Source organism: Cebidichthys violaceus, unplaced genomic scaffold (assembly GCF_023349555.1).
Source record: "Cebidichthys violaceus isolate CVI_PGR_0920_01 unplaced genomic scaffold, fCebVio1.0.p SCAF_19, whole genome shotgun sequence".
Lineage (NCBI taxonomy): Eukaryota > Metazoa > Chordata > Actinopteri > Perciformes > Stichaeidae > Cebidichthys > Cebidichthys violaceus.
This window is the reverse complement of record NW_027176361.1, coordinates 1,500,376-1,517,943: the sequence shown is the minus strand read 5'-3', so window position 1 is coordinate 1,517,943 and position 17,568 is coordinate 1,500,376. Positions and strand designations below refer to the sequence as shown.

Sequence of the window (17,568 nt, the reverse complement as noted above, 5' to 3'; positions counted from 1 at the left end):
TTTAAGTTAGTTGTTGTGTATTTAAAGTTATGTTTTTTCTTTTGTGCTGATCTGATCCGTGACTCTGATAGGAAGAGAACCGTGACTTTAATGATCCGTTGCACCTCTAACTATTTCTGAAACGAGGGCTAGAATGTACAAGACATGTTGATTACACAAGAAATTAAAATGTACGTACATTAACTTCCTCTAGCCGCAAACCAATACCTCATGTAAAAGGATTTCAAGTTTAACTTCCTCCACTGTGTCCTCCGTACTCTGCTGTGTGTGTGTGTGTGTGTGTGTGTGTGTGTGTGTGTGTGTGTGGCTGGGTGTAACTGTGCCGCAGCCAAACAGCAAACTAAGAGATAGCGTACAGTCCTCCATTTCCTCCAGTCAAGTAAAGTCAAGGTAAGACTTCCAGATTCTTTCCTTACAGCATGTTATTTATTTATTAGAGATGCGTATGTATAACAACACAATATGTTAGACACAGAAACATCAACATAAAACGAATGAAATGATGGGAAAACAGGAAATGAAATGAACTGATTTGGTCATTCCGTTTCTCCTTCATTGTGCTGACTCAGCACTGTTTTCCCTCCTTTTTCTGCAACTATTTCTTCCGTATGTTGTTTTGGTTGCTCATAACTTCTGCATACTTTCAGCTACAGAACCTATAAAAAGTGTCCAGCTCTTTAAGGATATGTACGCTATGACTCTCTTATTGTTTCTACCTCTGAAATATTCATATTTTTTCACATGTTTTTACGATTCTCTATGGAGCAAATCCTCTTAAACTTCTTTAACTTTGAAAGACTTGTTCTGCATACGTTGAGCTACAGACGCCATTTCAACTTTAAACAAGTAACAAGACTTTGAACTGTTGTGGTATGATTCAGCTTTTTACTAGCAGATTTAAATCTTTAGATGTTTCAGGTATATAACTACCTCTCTCTGCTAAATGAATTGACTTGTGGAACATTGCACTTGTGTCAAAAGGTGATAAATATAAATATGTCATATGGTGTTTTGGTTTTTGCCATCAAAAACTGCCTTGATAGCGCCCCCTAAAAATATTCAAAAGAGCAGCCCCATCGCTACGGTTCACCTAGAACCTTAAAAATAATCAAGCAATACTTGATAACAGGCATAGAGGATGTCTACAAGACAATCTTCACTCACAGTCAAAGCGCCACCTAATGGCGAAAGGAAATCAGTGTTATTTGACAAACAACATCCGATTTACATGACATTTACATGATGTTGTTTACACTTGGTATAGAGCAGGGGTCGGCAACCTTGGGTTGCCGACCCCTGCTCTATACCAAGCGTAAACAACGGGTGGCACGCCGGGGCATAACCTCTGGCACGCTGGCACCTCGGTGTTAATACGATCCTCACTTTATCTGTCCCGTTTTCAAAATAAAAGCATCTGCCTCTGTGTCTGTGTCTGTGAGCGTTTGACTGCCTGTATGTGTGACTGTGTCCTGCGTCTTTACGAGTCGGCACTAGGACCCGGAGGACACCATTGCGTGCATTTGATGTTGGAGTGTGGCCATTGGTCAGTTAGGTTGCAGGCGCGCAAATTTCAGATCAAAGTGAGTGACCAAGCGCGCTGTCCGCTGTCTTCATACAGCGTTGCGGGTCTCTCTCTCTCTCTCTCTCTCCCTCTCTCCCTCTCTCCGCTCACTGATCTCTCTCTCTCTCTCTCTCTCTCTCCCTCTCTCCCTCTCTCCGCTCACTGATCTCTCTCTCTCTTTCTCTCTCTCTCTCTCTCTCTCTCTCTCTCTCTCTCTCTCTTTCTCTCTCTCTCTCTCTCTCTCTCTCTCTCCGCTCACTGATCTCTCTCTCTCTCTCTCTCTCTCTCTCCCTCTCTCCGCTCACTGATCTCTCTCTCTCTCTCTCTCTCTCTCTCTCTCTCTCTCTCTCTCTCTCTCCGCTCACTGATCTCTCTCTCTCTCTCTCTCTCCCTCTCTCCGCTCACTGAGCTCTCTCTCTCTCTCTCTCTCTCTCTCTCTCTCTCTCTCTCTCTCCGCTCACTGATCTCTCTCTCTCTCTCTCTCTCTCTCTCCCTCTCTCCGCTCACTGATCTCTCTCTCTCTCTCTCTCTCTCTCTCTCTCCGCTCACTGATCTCTCTCTCTCTCTCTCTCTCTCTCTCCCTCTCTCCGCTCACTGATCTCTCTCTCTCTCTCTCTCTCTCTCTCCCTCTCTCCGCTCACTGAGCTCTCTCTCTCTCTCTCTCTCTCTCTCCGCTCACTGAGCTCTCTCTCTCTCTCTCTCTCTCTCTCCCTCTCTCCGCTCACTGATCTCTCTCTCTCTCTCTCTCTCTCTCTCTCTCTCTCCGCTCACTGATCTCTCTCTCTCTCTCTCTCCCTCTCTCCCTCTCTCCGCTCACTGATCTCTCTCTCTCTCTGATCTCTCTCTCTCTCTCTCTTTCCGCTCACCGATCGCTACAATAACAGCTGTTTCCTCCGCAGACATGCAGACTTTAACTGGACAACAGCTGCTAGTAAAGACAACAAGGTCAGCAACGCCTGTGATCAGTTGTCCGCGTTAAATTAACCTGGTAGTCGATCGCGGGTGTTACGTCATCGTTTCCAAACGTATGCGTTTCCGTCCGTCCACACGAATACGCTACCCGGAGTTTCCAAAGTTATCCGGCTTCGGGATCGTTTATAAACTCCTCCGTTTACGGTGCTCCAAAACGCCGGCGTAGTGCGGACGCTCAGTGTAACCGTAGCAAAACATATGCGTTTCCAAACGAAAACGGAGTAATGTGGACGTACTCTGTTAGACAGATGCTCTTTTTGAAAGCTTGCCAAATAAAGAAACGATCAAGTCACGAATAAAGGACATTCCCGCCTCAGCTAGAAGTCAGCAGGTGTTCTCACACATGTGCTCAGCCCCACCAGCAGTCAACAACGGAGCACTCTGAGTGTTGCATCTCAAAGTAACTAACTACAAGCCCCAGATCACAGAGCTCAGGGTCAAAGCAGGGCCAGGGATCACACTGACTGTCTGCTAGGCCTCTGATCACTTCATGATGCCTCAGCCGACACTTAGTTTTAGTTTAAATGTGTAGCTGTTTGTTCATGTCTTTGAAATGTTGATGTGGCTATTTTGTTAAGAATACAGATATACTGTTATTGTTTTGAGATGTGCTCTATGGATGGAATAAAATTCCAGGTATATTGGAAATGTTTTTGTATTTTGTGTCATAATTTAATCTTGCGTTATTGTTGATAATGGCACACTGGATGAGAAGAACATTTCAAACTGGCACTCCATGTCACAAAGGTTGCCGACCCCTGGTATAGAGCAACATAATGCATGTTGACGCAATAATAATTTCCAGCATCACGCACTCCATGCAGGTTAAAAACTCAGCGGCGTGTTGTCCGACGCTCATAGACGTTCGCGTCCCTCCAGTATTGCATGTACTAAGGTGCGAAGGCACGTTTATCGCTGCTTGCAGCTTTAATTTGAACTTGTTTTGGTTGCTAATAGGCTAAACTATTAGAGAAATTAAGAGATGTCCCGCTGTAACCAGTGTAACTTAGCATGAGGCATCATAGAATTAGAAAGCTAACTAGCGGATCGCGGGCTACTTAGCTAGCTTGCTACTTCCCACATGCTTTCATGCAACACTGGTTTCAGAATATTCTGAACAAAGCTGTCACTCAATAGCACTGTGTTTTGTTAAGCTGTGATTTGAGTGTGTGGATGAAGTATTGAAGTATTTGTACTTGTTGGCTAGTACAAATACTAGTTAGCTAGTACAAATACATCTTGAATCGAGTCAAACCCATATACACATCATAGCTGTACTATATTCATGTATTTATATATATATATATATATATATATATATATGTGTGTGTACTATATTTATATTTCAGGTGTTGGATGTTAGTTACAACTAACTGTATTATTGTAATTTTAGGTGAAAAATGCCTCCCAAAAAGCAAAAAACATACAGCAAGAACATCAAGTCCTATTTCAAGACGCATGTAAGTAAAAGCTCAGCTACATTTCTCTGTAATCAATACGTAACAAACATTTGAATCTTTGACTGAATCTGTATGTTGTGCACCCGCAATGTTTGGTAAACTAAGGCTATGCTCTAACATGGATGGAATTTTCAGGAACGTTTGTTCAATCAGAGGATTGGCGGTTCGATCCCCGGCTCTGCTAGTCTATGTCGATGTGTCTATCGGCAAGACACATAACTTAACAAATTGCTCCCGTAAGCTGTGCCTGTGGTGTATGAATGATCAGATAGTGCTGATGGGCAGGTGGCACCTTGTGAATGTGGCTGAATTTGTAGTGTTAAAGCGCTTTGAGTGGTCTGAAGACTAGAAAAGTACTGTACAAGCCCATTTACATCTATGCAACTAACCACAGCTTTTCCAACTGATTTCTATGTGTGTGAATGCTATGCATCATTTTATAAGGATCCTGGCAGCAGCAGCTTCCCCACCATGGGGACACAGCCGGGTGGAGCTGCAGGCCCTCAGCCAGGCGGAGCTCCTCGGACAGGCGGAGCTCCTCGGCCAGGCGGAGCTCCTCGGCCAGGCGGAGCTGCAGGCCCTCGGCCAGGCGGAGCTCCTTGGCCAGGCGGAGCTCCTCGGACAGGCGGAGCTCCTCGGCCAGGCGGAGCAGAACAATCTCCGCCAGGTGAAGCTACAGGATCTCAGGTGAGCTCTTATGTCATCTTATGTCAGGTTCATGAGTTGACTGAAAAATAATTACATTTGGAAGTTTTTGAGATGGTTTAAAGATAAATTAATGTTTGAGCATTGTTGTGGCCGATCCTTCAAGACGTCCTTAGTCTCTCTACTCCTACTCTCTGACAGCTTACCGTTCCCCCTCTCAGTCCCACTGCATCGTCCGCACCAGCCCAATGGGGCTCTCGACTAACATTTTTCACCATCCTCCCTGAACTGCCCCAAAATACAACCTAAGCCTCCCCGAAATTAAATGAATGTTTTATTTTTAAAAAGTTATTTTTTACGATTTATCATTTACAATTTGTTTGTTTTGATGTTAACAATGCAGCTAAGTTAAATTGAAATTGTTTTTAAGTGTAAAAAGCTGCCGCTTGGTTCCATATTCAACAAGGTGTGTTCAATATTTGGGGTATCCTGCTGACAACGCCAAGAAAACAAGAGGTGTCTGAACGTAGACGTTTCTTAGGTACTAGGTTACACTGTCACCAACTGTTTATCATTAGAATAACCTGAAACCATTAGTAGGACTTTGCATCACGTCACCCATCTTTACACGCATGTGTGCGTTCTCATGTATGAACGTGACATGCAAACAAAACGAGGTGGTCAAAAACTCCACAGGGTAACTTTTTAGGTCAAATCTTTGTAGCAGTGAAGCTAAATCCTTTTCTCATTTTGCAGACTGTTACACGCAGCCAAGTGAGAGTGAAGGAGGAGAACGATGGTGACTCCACGGTGAGTACACTGTGATACACTGCATGCACAAAAAATCTGCCTTTTTATTTCATCAACAAGGACATTTTTAACTTTTATTTTCTCACTCTGGTTTCCTGCAGGGTGAACATTTACATCGTTTCACCGTAAAATTCAGTCCTAACGACAAGGAAGAATACAATATTTACTGTGATCAACCTCGCACAGTGCTGGAGGCGATAAAATCAAGTAAAAAATATCAGGAGAACAAGTTTACAGATGAAAACATTGTGATTCAGTTGGGAAACGAGGATAAGGCATTTACTGTTGCAACACATTTCCCTTGTTCTTGTATCCGTGAAGGTGAATCTCTCTTCATATCATGTGAATCAGAAAAAGTTGAAGCGGCCCAACAGATCAAAACTGTGCATTCAAAAGACAAGTATTCTGTCTTTTACATTGACAGAGTGGGAGGGCTATACACCAAAAAAAAGAAGCTTTTTATAAGCAGTGTGGTCAAACAGTTCAAGTATCTGTGTGTCTATGGGAAGAAAGGGATGACTGTGGAAGAGGCTCTGAAAAGAGACGGTCGCTTCATTAATGATCTCAGCAACTTCACTCTGTCTGACAATGAGAAGCCAGACTCTGTCACTGAATGCACACAATTAGTTGACAAACTAGATGGAAAAAAGTTCAAGATATGTCTTCCACGAAACATGAGATCAAACAAAAACATGCAGGAAACCCCGGGTGAGAGACGTGAGCGTGACACAACGTCAGTCTTAGATGTACTACAGCAGAGAGGAACCAGTGTCACAGCAGTATTGGAAAACATAGACAAAAACGTCAACATTGAGGAGATTTATAGAATACTGCGTGAGCAGTTCCAAAGTCTGAAAGAACTGATGGAGAGTAGATTCCCTGATGATTCTTATCAGAAAACACTGAACCTGAGGAGGGAAGACTTTGGAAAGATCCAGCAATCATTCAGTGAAGTTCACAGAGTCAGGAAGCTGATTAAACTGGGAGAATCAGTTTGCAAAGTGGTTGTTGGGCATGTTTGTCAGGGAACAGGCTTTGTGCTGTTTGACAACTTCATCCTGACTAACGCACACTTATTGAAAGATTGTGTAGAAGGAAGAAAGCTGAAGGAGGGTATAGAGGTGTATTTTCTCTTTAACTATGAAGATCCTGAGCCGCACACAAAGTCCTACTACTTTCCGCTGGCTCACAATGACATCTGCTACAGTGAGGGTGAGCTTGATTATGTCATACTTGAGATCAATCCTCAGGGCCAGAAATACAACCAAGCAACACCAACAAAGCAGATCAAGGTGCCACCAGGGCTCCTGAAGAAATTTGGTCCTCTACCTCAGAATGGTGAAGCCTGTATTATTGGTCATCCAGCTGGAGGCCTGAAAAAAATGGATCCAACATGTATCATTGAGAAAGAGAAGAGGGAGCAGGCTGTCCATGATCATCTACATCCATACAAAGACGATCTTTTCATTGTCTCCTCAATTATTCACCTTATCAAAAAGCAAGGCATTGAAAACATAATGATGGGTGGAAAGCTAGCAGACAAAGTAGCGACCTACAACACTTTCATGTATCACGGCTCTTCTGGCTCTCCAGTGTTTGATGCTCATGGTCGAGTGTTTGGTTTGCACACCGCAGGATATTCCTGTGATTTTCTAAACCATGAACACCATGTGATAGAGTTTGCCCAACCTCTGCTGACTATATTTCAACACTTTGTGAGTCAGCTGAAGCAAAGCGGAAATGTGGAGCTGTTGAAGAGAGTTGAGAAAGAAGCACAGAAAAACCCAGACCTAAAGAAGGTACTGAACGCAACTTCCACTGACGACCCAGCAGACACTGACCCAGCAGACACTGACGACCAAGCAGACACTGACGACCAAGCAGACACTGACGACCAAGCAGACACTGACCCAGCAGACACTGACGACCAAGCAGACACTGACGACCAAGCAGACACTGACCCAGCAGACACTGACGACCAAGCAGACACTGACGACCAAGCAGACACTGACCCAGCAGAGAGTGACGGCTCAGAAGACACCCACGAGCCAATGACATTTTAATAAGTAATTAGGGGCTCCTGCAGGACATTGTCATAACACACCTGTCCAGTGGATCATATTACTAGTTGACATTTTTATGATTCCTAATTTGTGCCTCTTCTTTTGTATTGACTTTTCACATATGCTGGAAATGTATCCACTCCAGCTATAATGTGAATACTTTTAACTGTAAACTCACCTGTTACGTTTTGAGGAAAGTGAATTTTATCGTGGATTACGATTGCTGTTGATGTATTACAAATAAGTTTCAAGCTGTGTTCATAAAGTCATTATTCTACCAGTGACCGACTCGCTAAATCCAACTTTGTTTGTCAACTCAACACATTTTAATGCTCCATTTCTTGTTTCTTTAAAGTGTATTTTTGAATATAGGGAACTGGATGCCAACATGTTTTTTTTTTTATTCAGCTAGTGTAAAAGTAACCATATCCTGTGGAGGGCAAGGGGGTTTATTATTGTAACTTTTAGTTTGTTCATTGTGTGTTTCTTTTATAGCATTACTTCTGTATCGTAACCTTACTGTTTTATTGTTTGACATAGTGTAACTTTTCTTGGTGTAGTTTTGTTTTTTGTGTTGGTTACAATTGGATTTTTCTTTTTGGTATTTTTGACTTTTTTTTTTACCCATGTGACTTTCAGCCTCCTGATGTATTCTGTGTGCATTATATTAAATGTCACTTGTTTGATTCTCTTCAAAATCTGTTTTCTGTCATCAATTTGTATTTTTGTTGTTCCCAACAACCCTAACTTAAACAATAATGTTAGAACTCACAGCTGTTACACATTTTCAAGTGCTGCAGCTTCTTAATGTTCTCAAAATCAGTTTCACATCCACTGACATCCTCAGGTTGTAGCAGCAATCACAAGCAAACAGCTTCCCCAAGTGGCCACCTCACCACACTACCAGCAAATTAAGCTGCAAAACACCTTCTTTACTTTTAATGCAAGTTTAAGGTCTATTCTAACTTTTAATTGATTTAGATAATTATAAAGGGTGTTTGATTGTTGTGCAGTTTAAGCAAAGGTGTGTTTTTCTCAATCTTTAAGGTTACACATATTAAATGCATTACGGATTTTATTAATTAAAATAATGTATTATTAAAAAGAAGACAATGGGATCTATGTTATGCAAACAATTTTATTTTGTCATTCATCAGCTCTTTTCTTTTACATTATTATTTGAACAAAGTTGAGTTGATCAAACCCTTAAATCTACAAAGGGTGTAAGAAACCAAAATGATCTGATGAAAGCAGATCACTTTGTCTTTCTCAATCAGTCATCCTCATCTTCCTCTCCTCTCAAAGCGTGGCGGAGTTTCCTCCAGAACTCCCCACTCCTCTCCTCCTCCTGAGGCCACTCCAGGTAGGTGCTGGAGCTCATGAGTTTGCGCAGTTTGCAGAAGCGTTTGGGGATGTCGTCCTTGGACAGCGGTTCAAGCAGGACCAAGATGGCCGCGTTTCCGCCGGCACTGCCATCGCACAGCTGGAAGTGGGAGAAGTCCAGTTCGTAGCGGCACCAGTCCGACTGGACAAAATTCTCCGAGAGTATGAAGACGGTGCGCCGGCTGCGTTCCATGGCGCTCATGATGTTGTCCACAATCCAGTGTCCAGGAAGAAAGTCCCGCTTGTGGAGGCACAGGGTCAGAGGTCGGGGGGCTCTGTGGTTCACAGAGTCTTCATCGTTCTCCCTGGAATATAAACCAGAGAGAAGGTAATGTTTTAATCTGCGCCATGTTTGGTAAATATCGCATGAAATTTATTGGAATGGTAATTTGCCAAAAATGTGAAATTTCCAAAAGTCCTGACTTCAACTCAAATTTACCTCAATCTGAAGATATACGAGTATGACACAAAAAGTAAAGAACCTCGGAAATGCCACATGGTGGTGCTTCACTTTTTTACCAAGGTTCACTGAAATCTGGTAAGTACCTTTTGAGTTTTTGAGATACCCTGCTAACTAACAAATGGATAAACAAACGGTAAAACATTACTATGTTTTAAAGATATAGATCAACATTACCTTGGCTCCTCCAACTCAGGTACCAAGAAGTTCTCCACCCAGCTCGCATCTCTCTCGCTGTAGGACACGAAGGCGTCGTAGGACAGTAACTCCTCCGTTCCCGCTCCATCTCTGCGTTGCCGCCGTTGCCGGCAGCTACGCTTGGCCCTCAGCCACACCCATGTCATCTTGAGGTACCACAACGCGTGGAGGCGCCACAGCAGGACACACACCAGTATCCCTATAACCAGTGCCACCCCACAGGTCACGGACACAAACAAAACCCGCTGGCACACGACAACGGAGAGTTGGACCTGACCTGCCGGTTCCCCCTGCAGAAAGAGAGGAGAGTCGCAGACGTAGCTCTCCTCTCCATCTGTCAAATGTACGCCTCCACCTCCTTGAACGGCCGATTGGAGGAAGTAGACAAAGTCACAGGAGCAGACAAATTTGTTCTGACCCGCCTGGAGGTCCTGGAGCCGCCTGTACGACTGGAGGTCCGAACGGTCGAACATGTTCAGGGTGTTCGACTGTGGGAGAACACACTGGGGTCACACTGGGGGAATACAAAGAGGACTGGAAGAAAAAATGTATGATTGAGTCATTGGTCCTTACCTGTATTGTCAGTGTTTGCAGATTGGGGAACAGCCATCCAGGGGGCAGCCTCAGTAACTTATTCCCAGAAAGGTGGAGCTCTCTCAGGGCAGGCAGGAACAGGATGAAGCCCTTGAGATCATTGTTGCTCAGATCCAACACCTGTATGTGATAAAGCACAAGATAAAAGGGGTGCTTGTTGCGATGTGCGTGTCAGGTCGACTGTCAGGGTTACTGCTACATGGTCCACTTTCAATACCTCCAGAGTTGCAGGTAGACAAGGGGTGATGGTAGTAAGTTTGGCCCTGGAGATGTTGAGGTATCGCAGGGTGGAGGGCCAGGAGCAGCCCTGGGGCATGGAGCTGTATCCATTCCGGCTGATGTCCAGGTGAGTCAGTTTGGAGAGCTTTGTTACCTGCCGGCTCATCGTGGACAAAGACTGGAAAGCAGAGAAAACAGAGGCAGACGAGTCTTCAGGAAGCAGGTATTCTTCTCCAAATCTTGTTTTTAACGTTTTCTTGGATTTATACTTAATTGGCACCTCAGTGATTTTTCTTGTGATTATCAGTTTACTAGAACACATTGTCTCTCAAGTGCATCCAGTTTGCTTGTGTTCCTGCTAGCTGGACTTCTTTGTAGCTAGGAAGTATGAATTAACAGAAAATCCACAAAAAATAATTTGTAATTTTTTTAAGTTTCACAAAGGCACCTTCAGAGCGTTTCCACTGAGGTTTAAAACTCTGAGGTCTTTCAGAGTGCCGTCTCCATCGCAAAGTGTCTCCACCAGAGTAAGGTCAGTCAGCAGGTTGTCGGACAGGTCCATGTACTGCAGGTTCACGAGCAGGCGGGACGTGAGACAGGGCAACACAAACACCTGAGGGTAAAAGTTCTGACTTTAAAACCACACTCCTAATTTCAATCTTACAATCGGGACTCCTTGCTCCAGCTATGTAGTGGATTGATGTAGCTATCGCATGAGACAGATAACACCGTCCTTACCTGACTGTTTATGACGGACAATTTCCTAGGGTACTGCAGCAGAAACTGGAGCTGCAGAAGGGAGACAAACTGAAAGACTTTCAGCACCACGGCGTTTCGTAGGAAGAACTCGTCAAAGCTTTTGTGGTCGGTCCATCTGGCTCGCTCCCACCTAACACCAACGGAGAAACAACAAACCATTAAACTACCCAGTAAGTACATAGATTCACAGCTCGTTCATGTTTCTGCCGGGCTGCTGATTGGTCGACTATACGTGCTGCTTCTTAGCCCACTCACTAAACACTGGTGTTAATCAAATGAGACGAATTAGGGCCCGTCCCAAAAAGTCACTGGAACTGTCGCTATGCGCCTTTTGACAAAAAGTCTCTAAATCTAGCAAGAAAGTTGGCACTGTCACTGAATTTGTGAGATCGTGCTGCTGTGCTGGTTTGCTACCTGCCCTCGCCTGTCAGTGTGACGCCGTCCAGGAACAAGGAGGTGAGAGGTGCCCCATCCACTGCCACCAGGAGGTCAGCAATGGCCTCATCGGACACGGAAATGTTGCGGAGGGTCATTTTCCTGAAGAGTGACAACACAGAGGAGCAACTGGTTGGTTTGTATGCCAAATCGATTTAAAATTTTTACACCCAAAAAATGGATAACACCTTTAAATTTTATGTTAATTGCATTCATTAAGACAAATGTTTTTTGGATTGTGGATTTACTGAAATGTTATGTTTAAATATCTCAAATCTCAGAGTAGAGCATGTCGTAAAAAGTCATAAAGTAGTATGCCATAAAAAGTCCTAAAAATTCATAGTGTAGCATGTCGAAAAAAGTCATAGTATAGCGTGTTGTAAAAAGTCATAGTATAGCACGTAGTAAAAAGTCATAAAAAAGTCATAGTATAGCAAGTCGTGAAAAGTCATAGTATAGCGTGTCTTAAAAAGTCAAAAAACAGTCTGAGTATATTATGTCGAAAACAGTCATAGTATAGCCTGTGGAAAAAGTGATAAACGGTCAAAGTATAGCATGTCGAAAAAAGTCAAAAAACAGTCATAGTATATTATGTCAAAAACAGTCATAGTATAGCCTGTCGAAAACAGTCATAGTATAGCCTGTAGAAAAAAGTGAAAAACGGTCATAGTATAGCATGTCGAAAAAAGTCAAAAAACGGTGATAGTATATTATGTCGAAAACAGTCATAATATAGCCTGTCAAAAAAAGTCAAAAAACAGTCATAGTATATTATATCGAAAACAGTCATAATATAGCCTGTCAAAAACAGTCATAGTAAAGCATGTCGAAAAAAGTAAAAAAACAGTCATAGTATATTATGTTGAAAACAGTAAGTATAAAAATTTAAAAAAGGTCATAGTATATTATGTGGAAAAAAAGTGAAAAACAGTCATAGTATAGCATGTCGAAAAAACTCCAAAAACAGTCATTGTATAGCATGTCGAAAAAATTGAAAAACGGTGATAGTATATTATGTTGAAAACAGTCATAGCCTGTCGAAAATAGTCATAGTATAGCTGGTCGAAAAAAGTGAAAAACGGTCATAGTATAGCATGTCGAAAACAGTCATAGTATATTATGTCAAAAACAGTCATAGTATAGCCTGTCGAAAACAGTCAAAGTATAATATGTCCAAAAAATTGAAAAACGGTCATAGTATAGCCTGTCAAAAACAGTCAAAGTATAATATGTCCAAAAAATTTAAAAACGGTCATAGTATAGCCTGTCGAAAACAGTCATAGTATAATATGTCCAAAAAATTTAAAAACGGTCATAGTATAGCCTGTCGAAAAAAGTCAAAAAACAGTCAGAGTATAGCATGTCGAATTTTTTTTAAAATGGTGATGATATATTATGTTCGAAAACAGTCATAGTATAGCCTGTCGAAAAAAGTAAAAAAACAGTCATAGTATATAATATCAAAAACAGTCATAATATAGCCTGTCAAAAACAGTCATAGTAAAGCATGTCGAAAAAGTAAAAAAACACTCATAGTATATTATGTTGAAAACAGTGAAAAACAGTCATAGTATAGCATGTCGAAAAAACTCCAAAAACAGTCATTGTATAGCTTGTTGAAAAAATTTAAAAACGGTCATAGTATAGCCTGTCGAAAAAAGTGAAAAATGGTCATAGTATAGCATGTCGAAAAAAGTAAAAAAACAGTCATTGTATAGCATGTCGAAAAAATTGAAAAACGGTCATAGTATTGCATGTCGAAAAAAGTCAAAAAACAGTCATTGTATAGCCTGTCAAAAACATTCATAGTATAGCATGTCGAAAACAGTCACAGTATATTATGTCAAAACAGTCATAGTATAGCCTGTCGAAAACAGTCATAGTATAATATGTCCAAAAAATTTAAAAACGGTCATAGTATAGCCTGTCGAAAAAAGTCAAAAAACAGTCAGAGTATAGCATGTCAAAATTTTTTTAAAACGGTGATGATATATTATGTTCGAAAACAGTCATAGTATAGCCTGTCGAAAAAAGTCAAAAAACAGTCATAGTATATAATATCAAAAACAGTCATAATATAGCCTGTCAAAAACAGTCATAGTAAAGCATGTCGAAAAAAGTAAAAAAACACTCATAGTATATTATGTTAAAAACAGTGAAAAACAGTCATAGTATAGCATGTCAAAAAAACTCCAAAAACGGTCATAGTATAGCATGTCGAAAAAAGTCAAAAAACAGTCATAGTATAGCATGTCGAAAAAAGTGAAAAACGGTCATAGTATAGCATGTCGAAAAAAGTAAAAAAAACAGTCATTGTATAGCATGTCGAAAAAATTGAAAAACGGTCATAGTATTGCATGTCGAAAAAGTCAAAAAACAGTCATAGTATAGCATGTCGGAAAAATTTAAAAACGGTGATAGTATATTATGTCGAAAACAGTCATAGCCTGTAAAAAACATGCATAGTATAGCATGTCGAAAACAGTCAGAGTATAGCCTGTCTAAAAAAGTGAAAAACAGTCATAGTATATTATGTCGAAAACAGTCATAGTATAACATGTCAAAAAAATTTAAAAAAGGTCATAGTATATTATGTCAAAAACAGTCATAGTATAGCCTGTAGAAAAAAGTGAAAAACGGTCATAGTATAGCGTGTCGAAAAAAGTCAAAAAACGGTGATAGTATATTATGTCGAAAACAGTCATAATATAGCCTGTCAAAAACAGTCATAGTAAAGCATGTCGAAAAAAGTAAAAAAACAGTCATAGTATATTATGTTGAAAACAGTCAGTATAAAAATTTAAAAAAGGTCATAGTATAATATGTTAAAAAAAAGTGAAAAACAGTCATAGTATAGCATGTCGAAAAAACTCCAAAAACATTCATTGTATAGCATGTCGAAAAAATTGAAAAATGGTGATAGTATAATATGTTGAAAACAGTCATAGCCTGTCGAAAACAGTCATAGTATAGCTGGTCGAAAAAATTGAAAAACGGTCATAGTATAGCATGTCGAAAAAAGTGAAAAACGGTCATAGTATAGCATGTCAAAAAAAGTCAAAAAACAGTCATAGTATAGCATGTCGAAAAAAGTTAAAAAAACAGTCATTGTATAGCATGTCGAAAAAATTGAAAAACGGTCATAGTATTGCATGTCGAAAAAGTCAAAAAACAGTCATAGTATAGCATGTCGGAAAAATTTAAAAACGGTGATAGTATATTATGTCGAAAACAGTCATAGCCTGTCAAAAACATGCATAGTATAGCATGTCGAAAACAGTCAGAGTATAGCCTGTCTAAAAAAGTGAAAAACAGTCATAGTATATTATGTCAAAAACAGTCATAGTATAACATGTCAAAAAAATTTAAAAAAGGTCATAGTATATTATGTCAAAAACAGTCATAGTATAGCCTGTAGAAAAAGGTGAAAAACGGTCATAGTATAGCATGTCGAAAAAAGTCAAAAAACGGTGATAGTATATTATGTCGAAAACAGTCATAATATAGCCTGTCAAAAACAGTCATAGTAAAGCATGTCGAAAAAAGGAAAAAAACAGTCATAGTATATTATGTTGAAAACAGTCAGTATAAAAATTTAAAAAAGGTCATAGTATATTATGTTGAAAAAAGTGAAAAACAGTCATAGTATAGCATGTCGAAAAAACTCCAAAAACATTCATTGTATAGCATGTCGAAAAAATTGAAAAACGGTGATAGTATATTATGTTGAAAACAGTCATAGCCTGTCGAAAACAGTCATAGTATAGCTGGTCGAAAAAATTGAAAAACGGTCATAGTATAGCCTGTCGAAAAAAGTGAAAAACGGTCATAGTATAACATGTCGAAAAAAGTAAAAAAACGGTCATAGTATAGCCTGTCAAAAAAGTAAAAAAACAGTCATTGTATAGCATGTCGAAAAAATTGAAAAACGGTCATAGTATTGCATGTCGAAAAAAGTCAAAAAACAGTCATAGTATAGCATGTCGGAAAAATTTAAAAACGGTGATAGTATAATATGTCAAAAACAGTCATAGCCTGTCGAAAACAGTCATAGTATATTATGTCAAAAACAGTCATAGTATAGCCTGTCGAAAACAGTCATAGTATAATATGTCCAAAAAATTTAAAAACGGTCATAGTATAGCCTGTCGAAAAAAGTCAAAAAACAGTCAGAGTATAGCATGTCAAAAAAATTTTAAAATGGTGATGATATATTATCTTCGAAAACAGTCATAGTATAGCCTGTCGAAAAAAGTAAAAAATCAGTCATAGTATATAATATCAAAAACAGTCATAATATAGCCTGTCAAAAACAGTCATAGTAAAGCATGTCGAAAAAAGTAAAAAAACACTCATAGTATATTATGTTGAAAACAGTGAAAAACAGTCATAGTATAGCATGTCGAAAAAACTCCAAAAACAGTCATTGTATAGCTTGTCGAAAAAATTTAAAAACGGTCATAGTATAGCCTGTCGAAAAAAGTGAAAAACGGTCATAGTATAGCATGTCGAAAAAAGTAAAAAAACAGTCATTGTATAGCATGTCGAAAAAAGTCAAAAAACAGTCATTGTATAGCCTGTCAAAAACATTCATAGTATAGCATGTCGAAAACAGTCAGAGTATAGCCTGTCGAAAAAAGTGAAAAACGGTCATAGTATAGCATGTCGAAAACAGTCACAGTATATTATGTCAAAACGGTCATAGTATAGCCTGTCGAAAACAGTCATAGTATAATATGTCCAAAAAATTTAAAAACGGTCATAGTATAGCCTGTCGAAAAAAGTCAAAAAACAGTCAGAGTATAGCATGTCGAAATTTTTTTTAAACGGTGATGATATATTATGTTCGAAAACAGTCATAGTATAGCCTGTCGAAAAAAGTAAAAAAACAGTCATAGTATATAATATCAAAAACAGTCATAATATAGCCTGTCAAAAACAGTCATAGTAAAGCATGTCAAAAAAAGTAAAAAAACAGTCATAGTATATTATGTTGAAAACAGTGAAAAACAGTCATAGTATAGCATGTCAAAAAAACTCCAAAAACAGTCATTGTATAGCATGTCGAAAAAATTGAAAAATGGTGATAGTATAATATGTTGAAAACAGTCATAGCCTGTCGAAAACAGTCATAGTATAGCTGGTCGAAAAAATTGAAAAACGGTCATAGTATAGCATGTCGAAAAAAGTGAAAAACAATCATAGTATAGCATGTCGAAAAAAGTCAAAAAACAGTCATAGTATAGCATGTCGAAAAAATTGAAAAACGGTCATAGTATAGCATGTCGAAAAAAGTGAAAAACGGTCATAGTATAGCATGTCGAAAAAAGTAAAAAAAACAGTCATTGTATAGCATGTCGAAAAAATTGAAAAACGGTCAAAGTATTGCATGTCGAAAAAGTCAAAAAACAGTCATAGTATAGCATGTCGGAAAAATTTAAAAACGGTGATAGTATATTATGTCGAAAACAGTCATAGCCTGTCAAAAACATGCATAGTATAGCATGTCGAAAACAGTCAGAGTATAGCCTGTCTAAAAAAGTGAAAAACAGTCATAGTATATTATGTCGAAAACAGTCATAGTATAACATCTCAAAAAAATTTAAAAAAGGTCATAGTGTATTATGTCAAAAACAGTCATAGTATAGCCTGTAGAAAAAAGTGAAAAACGGTCATAGTATAGCATGTCGAAAAAAGTCAAAAAACGGTGATAGTATATTATGTCGAAAACAGTCATAATATAGCCTGTCAAAAACAGTCATAGGAAAGCATGTCGAAAAAAGTAAAAAAACAGTCATAGTATATTATGTTGAAAACAGTCAGTATAAAAATTTAAAAAAGGTCATAGTATATTATGTTGAAAAAAAGTGAAAAACAGTCATAGTATAGCATGTCGAAAAAACTCCAAAAACATTCATTGTATAGCATGTCGAAAAAATTGAAAAACGGTGATAGTATAATATGTTGAAAACAGTCATAGCCTGTCGAAAACAGTCATAGTATAGCTGG

The 17,568-nt window shown here is 39.4% G+C and overlaps 2 protein-coding genes across 2 annotated transcripts in view; one reads left to right on the top strand and one right to left on the bottom strand.

The window, feature by feature from the left end:
- The first annotated feature begins 273 nt into the window (after positions 1 to 273).
- Positions 274 to 8,183, top strand: LOC137874802 (serine protease FAM111A-like). The gene is made up of 5 exons (XM_068713770.1): positions 274 to 390; positions 3,927 to 3,993; positions 4,438 to 4,680; positions 5,395 to 5,448; positions 5,550 to 8,183. The coding sequence occupies exons 2-5, from the start codon at positions 3,934 to 3,936 to the stop codon at positions 7,509 to 7,511; spliced, it is 2,319 nt and encodes a 772-aa protein (XP_068569871.1). The 5' UTR covers positions 274 to 390; positions 3,927 to 3,933; the 3' UTR covers positions 7,512 to 8,183.
- Positions 8,184 to 8,633: 450 nt separating this feature from the next.
- Positions 8,634 to 17,568, bottom strand: part of LOC137874446 (toll-like receptor 2 type-2) — a 32,795-nt gene continuing 23,860 nt past the window's right edge. Inside the window, exons 5-11 of the mRNA XM_068713132.1 lie at positions 11,539 to 11,661; positions 11,104 to 11,254; positions 10,814 to 10,978; positions 10,364 to 10,543; positions 10,126 to 10,266; positions 9,532 to 10,040; positions 8,634 to 9,199 (exon numbers count right to left, since the gene is read on the bottom strand). Of these exons, the coding sequence (XP_068569233.1) occupies positions 8,785 to 9,199; positions 9,532 to 10,040; positions 10,126 to 10,266; positions 10,364 to 10,543; positions 10,814 to 10,978; positions 11,104 to 11,254; positions 11,539 to 11,661 (1,684 nt within the window). The 3' untranslated portion in view covers positions 8,634 to 8,784. The remainder of the gene's footprint in view (positions 9,200 to 9,531; positions 10,041 to 10,125; positions 10,267 to 10,363; positions 10,544 to 10,813; positions 10,979 to 11,103; positions 11,255 to 11,538; positions 11,662 to 17,568) is intronic.